The sequence below is a fragment of the Salmo trutta genome, chromosome 12, assembly GCF_901001165.1.
Source record: "Salmo trutta chromosome 12, fSalTru1.1, whole genome shotgun sequence".
NCBI classification, from domain to species: domain Eukaryota; kingdom Metazoa; phylum Chordata; class Actinopteri; order Salmoniformes; family Salmonidae; genus Salmo; species Salmo trutta.
Window position 1 is genome coordinate 50,659,627 of NC_042968.1, and position 16,546 is coordinate 50,676,172.

The window sequence follows — 16,546 nt, forward strand, 5'->3', positions numbered from 1 at the left end:
GGCATTGTAAATGTCTTGCATTACATTTTTTCTCTCTCCCTTTCTATAGGTAAACCATCATGATCCCCATCACAGAGCTTCGGTACTTTGCCGACACCCAGCCGGCATACCGCATCCTGAAGCCATGGTGGGACGTCTTCACAGACTACATCTCCATCGTCATGCTCATGATCGCCGTGTTTGGGGGCACGCTACAGGTAACCCAGGACAAGATGATCTGCCTGCCCTGCAAGTGGGTGGTCAACAAATCCTGCGAGTACCTCAATATGAGCTTCCGTGACCCCTTTGACCCAGAGCCAAAAGGCATCCAGTATGAACTGGACCGGCACCAGTACAACTACATTGACGCGGTCTGCTATGAGAACAAGCTGCACTGGTTTGCCAAGTACTTCCCCTACCTGGTGCTACTGCACACCCTCATCTTCCTGGCCTGCAGTAACTTCTGGTTCAAGTTCCCCCGGACTAGCTCCAAACTGGAGCACTTTGTGTCCATCCTGCTCAAGTGTTTTGACTCGCCATGGACCACCAGGGCTCTGTCTGAGACTGTAGTGGAGGAGAGCGACCCCAAGCCTCTGGGGAAGATGAACGGTACCATGGACAAGAAGGCATCATGCATCAGCGAGGACGTGGAGGCCAGCGTGCCCATGCTCCAAAGGACCAAGTCCCGCATCGAGCAGGGCATTGTTGACCGCTCTGACACGGGTGTCCTGGACAAGAAGGAAGGTGAGCAAGCCAAAGCTCTTTTCGAGAAGGTCAAGAAATTCCGGATCCACGTCGAAGAAGGGGACATTGTCTACCGGCTCTACATCCGCCAGACCATCATCAAAGTCATCAAGTTCATCCTGATCATCTGCTACACAGCCTACTATGTGCACTACATCAAGTTCAGTGTGATCTGCACAGTGGACATTGAGAAGCTGACGGGCTATAGGATGTACCATTGTGCTCACCCCCTGGCCACGCTCTTCAAGATTCTGGCATGTTTCTATATCAGCCTGGTGGGGATTTACGGTCTCATCTGCATGTATACCCTCTGCTGGATGCTCAGCCGCTCGCTTAAGCGCTACTCCTTTGAGTCAATCCGCGAGGAGAGCAGATACAGTGACATACCAGACGTGAAAAACGACTTTGCCTTCATGTTGCACATGATAGACCAGTATGACCCGCTCTACTCCAAACGCTTTGCGGTCTTCCTGTCGGAGGTTAGTGAGAACAAACTGCGCCAGCTGAACCTCAACAATGAGTGGACGCTGGACAAGCTGCGGCAACGCATCACCAAAAACTCCCAGGAGAAACTGGAGCTGCACTTGTTCATGCTTAACGGAATCCCTGAAACGGTGTTTGACCTAATAGAGCTGGAGGTGCTCAAGCTGGAGCTCATCCCTGATGTCACCATCCCCCCCATCATTGCCCAGCTAGTCAGCCTGAGAGAGATGTGGCTCTACCACACACCGGCAAAAATTGAGGCCCCAGCTTTGGCCTTTCTGAGGGAGAACCTCAAGTCCCTCCACATCAAGTTCACCGACATCAAGGAGATCCCTCTATGGATCTACAGCCTGAAGAACCTGAGCGAGCTGCACCTCACAGGAAACCTGAGCGCAGAGAACAACCGCTACATTGTCATCGACGGGCTACGAGAGCTCAAGAGGCTCAAAGTGCTCCGTCTGAAGAGTAACCTGACCAAGCTGCCTCAGGTGGTGACAGACGTTGGGGTCCACCTCCAGAAGCTGTCAATCAACAATGAGGGCACCAAGCTGATGGTGCTCAACAGCCTGAAGAAGATGGTGAACCTGACAGAGCTGGAGCTGTTGCGCTGCGACCTGGAACGTATCCCTCACTCCATCTTCAGCCTGCACAACCTGCAGGAGATTGACCTGAAGGACAACAACCTTAAGACCATTGAGGAGATCATCAGCTTCCAGCACCTGCACCGTCTAGTAAACTTGAAGCTGTGGTACAACCAGATCGCCTATATCCCCATCCAGATCGGCACCTTGACGAACATGGAGAGGCTCTACCTAAACCGCAACAAGATCGAGAACATCCCGGGCCAGCTGTTCTACTGCCGCAAACTGCGCTTCCTGGACCTGAGTCACAACAACCTGACCAGTATACATGCCGACGTGGGCTTCCTCCAGAACCTGCAGTACTTTGCTGTGACAGCCAACAGGGTGAGTACAGATCTAGTATTTGAGCGTCCCAGAGAAAATATTTGATACAAACTTGGAACTAACTCTATAACCAACAGTTTTTCTTCTTTCCTCTATCTAGCTATCTTTGTTAGGGCCCAGATTATTTCCTGGTCAGGTCAAATGGTCTTGTCTTTGCATTTATCTGTGTGTCACAGGAGAATGTTAGACATTTGTTCTTGAAAAGCCCTACTCCCTTCTACCTGCCTCTTTCACATGTGAATGGGCTCATAGGAAGGTAGGGCTTAGCATAATTATGAAGACCGGTATGTGGTTATGTTAGGGATAATTTGCCCTAATGATCTTGTGCACATATTGTAGAGTACACATTGTAGAGTTTTGTGTAGTAGACCGAGATGTCTCCATAGTTCCATTGAGGTAAAATTATCGCTTCAATAGTTAATTTGCCCAATATTCTGAGAAAGTAACAGCCTACCCTGCTAGTGATAATAATATGTTTCAAATGAGTTCAAGTAAAGTAACTGTCAGATGAGGGGGGGGCGCTAGTGAGCACCATGGAGTAGACATTTCTCCGTCCACCTCCTCACTCTTTCCTTAAATTTGATTTAAATTCTACTTTTGCCCGACCAAACTGCTACAATGAGCAACTCCATGAGAAACACGGCCAAGGGGAAACTAATTAATCCAAAAACAACCAGAAAGAAAGATGGTAAAGGCCCCACCACAGCACAAGAAGAGGATGGCGATGCTTGCGTTAGCCTGGCCGTAATGGCTAGCATGGCTAACCCTGACTCAGAGCCCTCACCAACTATTATATTAGCAGCTATCAAGAAAATGGAAGAGGACATGAACGCTTGATTTAGTCATCTCGACTCATCCTTACAATCAGTGCAAACCTCCCAGGCTGAACATATAACCCACATTATTGTTCTGGAAGGAAACGCAGGTGACCACGAGACATGCATCGCCACCCTCGAGAGACAGTATGAAGAGCTACTAAATCTTTACTCTAAAGTTGCAATACTTGCACTTAACGCTCAGAAATCATTAACCTCTCTGGCGCATGTGGGACGAACTCGTCCCACCTACGTAACAGCCACTGAAATCCAGTGGCGCGATTTTTGAATCGTTAGAAATACTATTACTTCAATTTCTCAAACATATGACTATTTTACAGCTATTTAAAGACAAGAATCTCGTTAATCTAACCCCACTGTCCGATTTCAAAAAGGCTTTACAACAAAAGCAAAACATTAGATTATGTCAGCAGAGTGCCCAGCCAGAAATAATCAGACACCCATTTTTCAAGCTAGCATATCATGTCACATAAACCCAAACCACAGCTAAATGCAGCACTAACCTTTTATGATCTTCATCAGATGACACACCTAGGACATTGTGTTATACAATACATGCATGTCTGTTCAATCAAGTTCATATTTATATCAAAAAACAGCTTTTTACATTAGCATGTGACGTTCAGAAAAAGCATAACCCCCGCAAACTTCCGGGGAATTTACTAACAGTTTGCTAAATTACTCACGATAAACGTTCACAAAAAGCATAACAATTATTTTAAGAATTATAGATACATTACTCCTCTATGCACTCGATATGTCCGATTTTAAAATAGCTTTTCGGATGAAGCACATTTTGCAATAATCTAAGTACATAGCCCGGCATCACAGGGCTAGCTATTTAGACACACACCCAGGTCAGCCTCCACCAAAATCACATTTCCTATAAGAAAAATGTTCTTACCTTGCTTGTTCTTCGTCAGAATACACTGCCAGGACTTCTACTTCAATAACAAATGTTGGTTTGGTCCCAAATAATCCATCGTTATATCCAAACAGCGACGTTTTGTTCGTGAGTTCTAGACACTATCAGAATGCTTCATCACGGTGTCGCGCATGGCGCATTGGCGTGACAAAAAATGGCTAAATATTCCATTACCGTACTTCGAAGCATGTCAACCGCTGTTTAAAACCAATTTTTATGCCATTTATCTCGTAGAAAAGTGATAATATTCCGACCGGAATATGCATTGAGCCTAAACAGCCGAATAAAATTTCTCCTCAGGAGCGAATCGTGCACGCGCCTCATTCAAAGGTCCTCTGAGCCGCCACTTGCCAAAGCCGATAATGTGTTTCAGCCTGAGGCTGCCTCGTTAACCTTCAGTTATTTCCCGGGTTCTGAGAGCCTATCGGAGCCCTGGGAATTGTCACGTTACAGCTAAGATCCTTACTTTTCAATAAACAGATGCAAGACGCACGACTCCTTGTCAGACAGGGTACTTCCTGCTTGAAACCTTGTCAGGTTTTTGCCTGCCATAGGAGTTCTGTTATTCAGAGTGTTTTCTATCCAAACCTGAACAATAATATGCATATTCTAGCTTCTGAGTTGGTGTAGGAGGCAGTTAAAAATGGGCACATATTTTTTCCAAAATTCTCAATACTGCCCCCTATCCCAAACAGGTTAAATGAGTTTGGTCTGGGCGAGAGTTTTGTCTCTTGGCTTGAAATACTATATGCGTGCCCGACGACTTCAGTTCTCACTAATTACGATAAATCCCCTCCTTTTCACTTTAATGTTCCTGCCGCCAGTGATGCCCCTTGAGTCCGTTGCTATTTGGCATTGCTATGGAACCCCTAGCTATCAGTATCAGAAGCCATCCTGCCGTTGCTTCAGCTAAACATAGGCAAGGTTGATCACCGCATCTCACTCTATGCGGATGACATCATCTTGTTTGTCTCACACCCTGAAGAGTCATTTCCACTGCTGTTGGAGCTCATCGAATCATTTGCAGAACTCTCTGGGTACACTATAAACTGGGATAAAAGCAAATTCATGCCTCTTAAAGGTGATAGGCCGTGTTAACGCTATTAAAATGGTTACACTCCCCAGATTCCTTTATCTCTTTCAGACTTTTGTGTGGGGATACAAAGTACACCGGATCTCTAAAAAACATATAATCAAGCCCAAAGAATTAGGTGGCCTGAGCCTACCAAATTTTCAACATTGTTATTGGGCAGCAAATGCAAGGTTTATTGGCAGGATGCATACTCTGGCATGGTAGATCCTAGATATACACAACACCTCTCTTCCAGCACTTCTCTTTTCATCAACTAAATCCCCTACAGTTATTACTGGCAACAACGTTATGCAAAAAAAAAATTATCATAAGGAAAATATTTGAAAACATAGACCTTTGTTAGTACTATTATTTTCCATAACCATGCCCCCCCCCCCCCCAACCAACTGACAACACTTTTTTATTCTGGAAGAGAAAGGGCATTACTACTATTGCAGAGCTTTACATCAATATTTTTGCTACATTCGCACATTCTCCTCGCATCTAACTTCTTCCGATATCTTCAGATAAGAAACTACGTTTGCTTAAATATACCACATTTTGAGGCAATTACACCTGCCCGCGTGTTGTATATTTTCATGACCCTCGCTCCTGGCTCCAAGAGTTTGATCTCCAGCTTTGTAGATAACTTTACAGCATATTACTCTAACATTTCAATGAGACCTGGGAGCAAGACCTTGTTATGGAGATTACCGATGACTGTTGGGCTGATTGCTTCAAGATATTCACTTGTGCTTGATAAACTCCAGACACCAATTTATTCAATACAAAGTGATTCACAGACTACACTATTCCTGTACCAAATTACACTCGTTCTACCCCTCGGTCTCTCTGATATGCCCTCAGTGCAAATCTGCAGAGGGTACCCTGGGTCACCTCTTCTGGTCATGCCCCAAACTGCACACATTCTGGCAAGATATTTTTAAGTGTTTCTCAGAAGTATACAGCTGTAACCTCATACCAGCCTCGGATACTGTTGTTTTAGGCAGTATCCTAAAACAGCACCTAACGACAGCACCTAACGACTTTAACCCACTGGGAACAAAAAACATTACAATATGGCATGGTTATTGCAAAAATAAACGTTTTAAGCCTTTGGAATAAGGAGACTGTACCTGTTTTTAAAACCTGGTTAGCTGAAGTCACCAGCTTGCTACATATAGAAAGGATTCGACATGATATCTCTGGCAGATCTAATACATTTGTTAAGATATGGCAGCCCTTTATCACGTGTCTTTCACGTGATGATGGGAAACAACATACAACCTGCAACCAACCCTGATCCACAGTAATTCTTTTTAATGCCGAGCATAGTCCTTATACTGTACAGTATGTCAAATATCATTGAAGCAAGGTGCCAATTCCTTAAGAGCAATGTTGTGTTCTGTTGTTTTTGAATACATTTTTTTGTCTCTAGTTGAGGGGTGGGGTGTATTCTCAATGTTTTGTTTGCTGTAATTATCTGTCTGTTTTGTAAAGCAGAAAATTCATAAATATATATATTTTTTTTTTAAGTACACAAGTTAACAGTTGTATTATGCTAATGACTTTGTCATGCTTCTGGCTGCAGATAAAGAGAACTTGTCTCTGGGGTGATTTTCACTATTTTGGTACTCTACTTATTTTTTTAGTAACTGAAAATGTAAGCATTTTCAAGCCAATATGAAGTCAAAATGTCTAGTGAATTCTTTTTTTGGACTATTTAGTATAGTCAAGCTCCTCTAAAACAGTGTCATTCCTTGAACAGTGTGTACTACACCCCACCCTATTAGATGCAACTCAGCCTTGTTAAGCAGATTTTTTATTTAACCTTTTATTTAACTAGGCAAGTCAGTTAAGAACAAATTCTTATTTACAATGACGGCCTAGTGGGTTAACTGCCTTGTTCAGGGGCACAACGACAGATTTTTTTACCTTGTCAGCTCGGGGATTCAATCTAGCAACCTTTCAGTTACAACACTCTAACCATTAGGCTACCCGCTGCCCCAATGATAGCTGGAAAAGGTTTACTGTTTTCTGTACAGAACACCTCAGGGTGATGCTGTCTTAGACTCATTCAGGAGTTTTGTGAATTGTTTAAGAAGATTATTTGCATGACCTTTGACTTATTCGAATTCTTGTCCAACTAATTTCTGACTTTTAGAGAGAGTTTTGAGAATAATATTAGTGTAGGCTAGCTCTTGTAAGTTACACTTGTAAGTGGCCTTCCCTGTAGCTCAGTTGGTAGAGCATGGTGTTTACAACACCAGGGTTGTGGGTTCGATTCCCACGGGGGGCCAGCACAGAAAAAAAAAAAAAAAAAAAAGTATGATATGTATGAAATTGTATGAAATGTATGCATTCACTACTGTAAGTCGCTCTGGATAAGAGCGTCTGCTAAATGACTAAAATGTAAATGTAAAGTGTAACACTAACTAAATGTAGTATCATGTAAATATACATCATTTATAATGTAAACACATTACATAATTTAATATATCTTTTTAATTATATACATGTGAGGTGAATTGGCCATAGCTCTGGTCATTTGTGTTTTTGCATGGGCCAATTTGTGAATTCTGCATGAACAACACTCGGATCACCTGATAAGCTGACCTCAGGCTCTTTACAACCAATTTGCCTGTAATGTCTAATGTGAGCCAGTGCATTACCGTCGGGTTAAACACGCCGTTCACCCAATTGATTTATTTAGGAATCGAGTTCACAGTGAGAAACATGCTGAGGGCTTGCAAGGAATTCTGGGAGGTTATACAACATTCTCCCTGTTGTGTTCTGGTGGGCATCTGCTGTGTGTGGGATCAGATGGTTACTCTAAACAATACTATTATCATGGTTTTAAGGCGATTCCACTCCAGCGGGAGCAAAAAAATATTTTTGGTATCTCAGATTTTTCTGGCAATTCTCACATAAAAACTTAATTGGGAGGAAGGATGTTTAACCCATAAGAGTCTAAGCTATTAACCCATACAAATGCATTATATAACAGATTCACTACATTGAACAACAGATAGTCCAACCAAAAACTCTAAAGGAAGTTTGTTCTGAAGAGTCTGTCCTATATCTGAGAGATATAAGAAAGATCAGGAAACATTAGATTTTTTACATGTATGCATTTAACCCCTTATTTTTGTTACTAAACAGTCTCCATATGTGACCAACCGCCTCAATTCGGTCTTATGTAGCAAAATTTTAAATAGTGGTTTTTATATTGGATAAAAGTAGAGACTCAGAGCTAGAAAATTGTATATCATAAACTGTATTTTTTATATGTTTATTTAACCTTAATTTAACTAGGCAAGTCAGTTAAGAACAAATTCTTATTTACAATGACGGCCTACCCCAGCCAAACCCAGACGACGCTGGGCCAATTGTGCGCCTCCCTATGGGACTCCCAATCACGCCCAGATATGATACAACCTGGATTCGAACCAGGGACTGTAGTGACGCCTCTTGCACTGAGATGCAGTGCCTTAGACCACTGTGCCTCTCGGGAGCGTGGAGGAACAGTGGGGAAGTAATTCTGCATTTAAAGTTGATAAACTTAACCCCACTTTTCAGAGGGTAACAAACTAGGTTCCATGTTAACTAGCTAACATTAGGCTATAACTAAAATGGCCCTTGAATGTTTTGGTACACCTACTGGAGAGCTCATCTTTGTCTACACCCATTCAGCATTGTTCACACCCTCTTAAGGGTTCACATGTGAGGCCATGTGGTAAACACTATATCAAATAAAATCTATGTTTATTTGTCACATGCACAGGATACAGAAGTACGCAAGTACAGGGATAGTACTTGCATAGGAGCAATATCAACAACAAAGTGTCCAGATTAAAAATATTTTATAAACATTTTATCGTTATTAGATGACGCTTACCCGACACACTTGTCTAAATTGACGGGTCTGACGGGTCATGTGAAAGAAATTCTAGAACCACCCCCCTAGTAACCTCTAGCTAAGTGGATGGGTCACTATTGTCTAGACATGTACACATGTTCATGAAATACAATCGATGGCCGTAATCACCCTTACCCACATCTAGCTAAGTGGATGGGTCACTATTGTCTAGACATGTACACATGTTCATAAAATACAAACGATGGCCGTAATCACCCTTACCCACATGTAGCTAAGTGGATGGGTCACTATTGTCTAGACATGTACACATGTTCATGAAATACAATCGATGGCCGTAATCACCCTTACCCACATCTAGCTAAGTGGATGGGTCACTATTGTCTAGACATGTACACATGTTCATGAAATACAATCGATGGCCGTAATCACCCTTACCCACATCTAGCTAAGTGGATGGGTCACTATTGTCTAGACATGTACACATGCTCATGAAATACAATCGATGGCCGTAATCACCATTACCCACATCTAGCTAAGTAGATGGGTCACTATTGTCTAGACATGTACACATGTTCATGAAATACAACCGATGGCCGTAATCACCCTTACCCACATCTAGCTAAGTGGATGGGTCACTATTGTCTAGACATGTACACATGTTCATGAAATACAACCGATGGCCGTAATCACCCTTACCCACATCTAGCTAAGTGGATGGGTCACTATTGTCTAGACATGTACACATGTTCATAAAATACAATTGATGGCCGTAATAACCCCATCAATTGGGTCATGTAAAATATTCAGGCTGAAGTGGAGTCTTTTTTTGTTTAGACATGTAATTAGCTAGCTAAACAATGAACTGGCATAAGCCCAACTCATACTACTATCAATACAAATTGTCTTAGCTATAGTATGAATATGTAGGTAGCTAAAGCTAACAAACTAGGTTCAATGTTAACTAGCTAACATTATCCTATAACTAGCAATGGATTTCTTATTTTAATAATATTACTACACAGATCATACAGGTAACATTAGCTAGCGAGCCAGCAAGCTAACAGTATGCTTTAACTTGCAATAAAAATGACTTTCTGACAAAATTAGAAACTTGTAGCTAGAAAATGTAACTAGACTCTTACCTGTATACGTGGATAAACGCTTCACGGCAGACTGGAACCATTTAACTTCGTTTTGTTTGTAGTTTCATCTTGTTTGGCCAGCTTTGTGTCAAGTCACTCCGGTTCACACTGACCGTGGCGTGTGCAGAAAGTAGCCCATCCCTTTGTATTCTGATCTGTCGGTAGCACCTGCTAAATTCAGGACAACGTTGTTGGCTAACGTTATGTCTTTCAAAAACGGTGCTGTAGAAAGGACTGTCAATACATACTGAACAGCTCACGTTATAGACAGAAGCGTGCTACATGGCAGACCAATCCAAACTCAACTCCCGGCATGTCCAGCCCATACATTCTCAGCTAATCATGGCTAGTGGGAAGGTTCCTGTCTTTTCCATGGCTAAACCAACTAAGCTCGTAATTTTAACAATTTTATTCATATTTATGGAAGGAATACAACTTTGTTATTAAGGCACATGAACGTTCACATGTTCCAAAAGGCATTTCTGCCAAAAAACGCATTTTGATTAAAAAAAAATTCAAATGCTGCTCCTGTGAAGTAGTGACGTGTGACATACACCTAGTTTCCTGAAACGAGTCATATATATCTCGAAGGATTGAGCATTACACCGAGGCCTGTACTCTGGAGTGGGATCGATTTGGAGGTGGAGGGCCCGTCATGGTCTGGGGTGGTGTGTTACACCATCATCGGACTGAGCTTGTTGTCATTGCAGGCAATCTCAACGCTGTGCGTTACAGGGAAGACATCCCCCTCCCTCATGTGGTACCCTTCCTGCAGGCTCATCCTGACATGACCCTCCAGCATGAAAATACCACCAGCCATACTGCTCGTTCTGTGCGTGATTTCCTGCAAAACAGGAATGTCAGTGTTCTGCCATGGCCAGCGAAGAGCCCGAATCTCAATCCCATTGAGCACGTCTGGGACCTGTTGGATCGGAGGGTGAGGGCTAGGGCCATTCCCCCCTGAAATGTCCGGGAACTTGCAGGTGCCTTGGGGGAAGAACTGGCAAATCTGGTGCAGTCCATGAGGAGGAGATGCACTGCAGTACTTAATGCAGCTGGTGGCCACACCAGATACTGACTGTTACTTTTGATTTTGACCCCCCCCTCCCTTTGTTCAGGGACACATTATTCTATTTCTGTTAGTCACATGTCTGTGGAACTTGTTCAGTTTGTCTCAGTTGTTGAATCTTATGTTCATACAAATATTTACACATGTTAAGTTTGCTGAAAATGAACACAATTGACAATGTGAGGACGTTTGTTTTTTAGCTGAGTTATTTATATATATATACTTCCATACATTTTTTCAACTTGTACCGGGGGACATTCAGACAAGTCTTGTACGTATTCGTTAGAGTCTCATCTCTCCATAGAGGGGTCATAATAATTTGGATGCTACAGACAATTTTGTGAGAAGACCGATTTTAGGGACGTCTCATCGTCTGACAAACACTGCTCTAACTCTGTCACCTTTCACTGCAGATGCGGAAGTGTTACATAGGAGGTGGATTAGGACGCATCCAATGCAACAACAACACAAACATCTCTAGCTAAAATTGACTGATTTGTATGGGATGTTTTTTATTATGCTAATTTGATTTCTGTGGAGGCGCAGACATCGACCTTAGGAGGTTAACCAATCACAGACCCCATTTAGGATTGCACATTCAGCAAGTCACCAGCAGGATCCATTTTTCCATTCACTGTGTTGGTGGTGCTCATAAAATTGTACATACCCTCAGGATTAGAAGAGAGCCCACTCTGGAAATGTGATGTGCTTGTGGAGTATATTGTTCCAAACAATATGTCTTAAAATAAACAAATTCAAAAAGGGTAGTTTAATAAATGAATGTGAAAATTGTATTTTAGAATCAAGACATACTCCATATTTTATAGCACAGTATAAGTAGTATAATGGCACCAATATGTTGTCTCTATCACGTTCACGGGTCACATGGTTTACATAGGTCTAAAAAATGCCATTTTCATCATGATTTTAAAAAAGTGATAAAAATGTAAAAAGAATTTCAAACATCATTCCTTCCAATGAAGTTCGAAAACTATTTTACACCCTTTGCTACACTCCCTTGTCCACACTGAAAATAGTCCTCGAACAGAGTGTTATGCATCCCAAATTAGCCTCGTTTACAAGGAACCCCTCTGGTTCATTATCAACTTAAATGAGTTGTGTAATTTGTAAAACGTTGTTCCCAGGTCGGCCCTAACGAGGACCCGATGCTCGCAGCTGGACACCAATGTGCTACGTTTTTTGCTTGAAGAACAATGCCTAAGTAGCCCCAGCCATCTTACATCTTCAGAGCATGAAGCTAAGAAAAGCATTTGTAATTTGATAAGGCTGTTTTTAGGCTCGTAAATCGGCTTACTCTGATCGTAATTGGCTTAAATTAACATAATCTATATAGGATGCACTCATTGTGCTGTTGTCCCAACAGATGGCAGCCATTAATAACAGGTGTTAGTGTGGGCATGATGCATAAGTTATTATAGAATATGTACAGTGCATTCGGAAAGTATTCAGACCCCTTGACTTTTTCCACATTTTATGTTACAGCCTTTTCTAAAATGGATTAAAGTAATTTTCCCTCATCAATCTACACACTAACCCATAGTGACAAAGCAAAAACTGATTTTAAAAAAATGTATAAAAAAAAAATCAAAACAGCTTATTTACAGAACTACTCAGACCCTTTGCTATGAGACTTGACATTTAGCTCAGGTGCATCCTGTTTCCATTGATCATCTTTGAAATGTTTCTCCAACTTGATTGGAATCCACCTGTGGTAAATTCAATTGATTGGACATGATTTGGAAAGGCACACACCTCTCCACAGTTGACAGTGCATATCAGAGCAAAAACCAAGCCATGAGGTCAACAGAAATTGTCCGTAGAGCTCCGAGACAGGATTGTGTTGAGGTGCAGATCTGCGGAAGGGTACTAAAAAATGTCGCATTGAAGGTCCCCAAGAACAGGGTGGCCTCCATCATTCTGAAATGGAAGAAGTTTGGAACCACCAAGACTCTTCCTAGAGCTGGCCGCCCAGCGAAACCAAGAAATCGGGGGAGAAGGGCTTTGGTCAGGGAGGGGAGCAAGAACCTGATGGTCACTCTGACAGAGCTCCAGAGTTCCTCTGTGGATATGGGAGAACCTTCCAGAAGGACAACCATCTCAGTTGCACTCCACCAATCAGGCCTTTATGGTAGAGTGGCCAGGTGGAAGCCACTCCTCAGTAAAAGGCACATGACAGCCCGCTTGGAGTTTGCCAAAATGCACCTAAAGGACTCAGACCATGAGAAACAAGATTCTCTGGTCTGATAAAACCAAGATTGGCCTGAATGCCAAACGTCACGTCTGGAGGAAACCTGGCATCATCCCTACGGTGAAGCATGGTGGTGGCAGCATCATGCTGTGGGGATGTTTTTCAGCGGCAGGGACTGGGAGACTAGTCAGGATCAAGGGAAAGATTAACAGAGCAAAGTACAGAGAGATCCTTGATGAAATTCTGCTACAGAGCGCTCAGGACCTCAGACTGGGGCGAAGGTTCACCTTCCAACAGGACAACGACCCTAAGCACACAGCCAAGACAACGCAGGAGTGGCTTCAAGACAAGTCTCTGAATGTCCTTGAGTGGCACAAATGAATCAATTTTAGAATAAGGCTGTAATGTTACAAAATTTGGATAATGTTCAGGGGTCTGAATACTTTCCGAATGCACTGTTTGTCTGTACCTCTACCTAAATAATTTACTCTAGATTCTGGGCTAGGGTATCATGCCAGTCTTTGCTTTAGGGCAGATTGTTTTGATTTGTTTCTGATTGGTTTAAAGTCCTATGGGCTGGTGTGTGACTGGTTTTTGATTGGGTAACTACGGTGGAAACGGATTTCTCTCTCCTCTTTTTCCAAGCCTGCTATTACAAATACAGCTGTTAACTATGGGGAGAAGTTAACAAATACAAGAACCTTTCTCCTATTTTTCAACATTCATCCTCTCTCTGTTCTCCCTCCTTGTCCCTGTCAGATCGAGTCCCTCCCGCCGGATCTGTTCCAGTGCAAGAAGCTGCGCACCCTTAACCTGGGCAACAACTGCCTGCAGACTCTGCCCTCGCGCTTTGGTGAGCTGACGGGCCTGACCCAGCTGGAGCTGCGGGGGAACCGTCTGGAGTGCCTGCCCGTGGAGCTGGGAGAGTGCAGGCTGCTGAAGAGGTGCGGCCTAGTGGTGGAGGAGGACCTCTTTAACACCCTGCCCCCCGAGGTCAAAGAGCAGCTGTGGAGGGCCGACAAAGAGCCGGTCTGAGGAGAGACTCCAGAGAGCCTAAGGAGAGGAGGAAAGCGGGAGAGAGAAGGGGTATTGGGCAGTGGAGGATGATGTCATTTTAAATCAGAAGCCATCCTCTAATTTCTCCTTCCACCAGCCTCCACTGGTATTGGGAAGGAGAAAGGGGTGAGAGGTGTCAATATTTCTGGACATACGTTTAGAGAAGGATGGTTGGTTGGTGTCTTGGCTTTACTGGCTGAATTTGTTTTTTTTAGGTTCACAAGATGCTCTTTAACAGACTAACCAGACAGAAACCTCTCTGAGATTGAGGCCCTTTTTTAGTACTGATTCGTCTCCGTATAGACAGAGACCACAAAGGGACAAGGGGTTACAAAGCTAAGAGGTACCCCCCACGGTTCCCCCATGTGGTGAAAATAAAACACACACTCCTAGAACTCAGAAAAATAGTATCTTCTGCCTAACTGATCCACTGCTAGAAAGCCAGCGGTCAACATGAAAGAGACGCTGTATGGGAGTGGAAGGCTCATGTAGCCTACCAAGCAGTGTGTGTGTGTGCTCTGTTTTCCATCATCTTCACTTTAAAGTATACAGTCCACCAATACCAGCAGTATGTGTTTATCCAAACGGCAGTGAGAGGACACAGGATCCGACTGGCTTAAGGGAACACATCTCGATGGCCAATACATCCTAAGCAGGGCCCTGTTCATTAGACACCAAATGGAAGAAAATGGTCTGAAACAGAGGGACTGTCAATAAGAAACACACATTTTTGTTTTCTGTTGCAAAATGTTTTGAAATGTTTGATACTGTGCCCTAATGAAAATTATCCAGATGTTTGCACTCCAAAACAGTGTCCATGGATACGGCATTGGCTTATACAGTACACGTTAGTGCAATATATTCTGCCGGGATATCGAAGAAGAGACACTTTTATCGATGGGACTTGGAGTAAACAACATAATTTGGAGGGAAATTGCCACCTCAGCTGATTCCTTCAAGACCAGCCAGGCAACTCTTGTTACTAATATGGCCTTACCTTTTGGGTGCTGTGCTGTATGTCCCACATTGTCTGTGATTAAAACCATAATGTTCATGATTTTGCTAAATATGCAGACAATGTATAGCTGTTGTAAAATTGTTTCAAGCATAGGCATTGATGGTTTTATTTTTCTCACCAACTGTCCCAAGTTATTTTAGGAGAGGAAAGCCTAACTTTGGAGGAAAGGGAGATGAATTCATCTTTGTTCACACAATTATTTTCATTTTATGTATTTACTACACGTCATTTCCCTTTTTTCGCAATGTTACTTACCGATGAAAACTTTCCAGCTAGGTGTTTTGAATCTAGCTCTGTTCTGAAAAGTTAGCGGTTTTGGATTTGTTAGTAAAGGCTAGGGCCCAGATGTAAATGAATGGAGCAACGCTCACAGAGTAGGAGTGCATCAGAAAGGAGCAAGCGATCCCAGAGCAAAGGCTCGCTGGTCGAGACCAATGATGTATATAAACCCTGGATTGCTGATGCTAAAAATGAACCAGAAAAATATGTTTTTGTATGTTTAGCTCAAATAATATAATTTAAAAGTATGCATTAAGGTGTACCAAGATGGAGGCGTGGTGGTTTCAACACAGCATCCCCAATTAGTAATCAATTGTGTATATAAATCATTGGTTGAGACCAATGATCTATATAAACCCTGGATTTCTGATGCTATGTATTGGCCATTGAGAGGCCACCGGTCGGTCATATTGGCACACCCCAGTAGGAGCAGTCCTCTATAGGAATGCATGGAATTCTATATTAAACTCAGCAAAAAAAGAAACTTCCTCTCACTCAACTGTGTTTATTTTCAGCAAACTTAACGTGTAAATATTTGTATGAACATAAGATTCAACAACTGAGACATAAACTGAACAAGTTCCACAGACATGTGACTAACAGAAATGGAATAATGTGTCCCTGAACAAAGGGGGGGTCAAAATCAAAAGTAACAGTCAGTATCTGGTGTGGCCACCAGCTGCATTAAGTACTGCAGTGCATCTCCTCCTCATGGACTGCACCAGATTTGCCAGTTCTTGCTGTGAGATGTTACCCACTCTTCCACCAAGGCACCTGCAAGTTCCCGGACATTTCTGGGGGGAATGGCCCCAGCCGATCCAACAAGTCCCAGACGTGCTCAATGGGATTGAGATCCGGGCTCTTCGCTGGCCATTGCAGAACACTGACA

General features: G+C 42.9%; 1 protein-coding gene across 2 annotated transcripts in view; it reads left to right on the forward strand.

The window, feature by feature from the left end:
- Positions 1 to 16,546, forward strand: part of LOC115203744 (volume-regulated anion channel subunit LRRC8A-like) — a 56,099-nt gene that overhangs the window by 25,808 nt on the left and 13,745 nt on the right. Inside the window, exons 2-3 of one of the 2 annotated variants that reach the window (XM_029768692.1) lie at positions 50 to 2,171; positions 14,064 to 16,141. In XM_029768692.1, the coding sequence (XP_029624552.1) occupies positions 60 to 2,171; positions 14,064 to 14,339 (2,388 nt within the window). In that variant the 5' untranslated portion in view covers positions 50 to 59 and the 3' untranslated portion in view covers positions 14,340 to 16,141. Of the gene's footprint in view, positions 1 to 49; positions 2,172 to 14,063; positions 16,142 to 16,546 lie in introns of those variants that run through there. The other variant, XM_029768693.1, reaches the window with a different exon arrangement.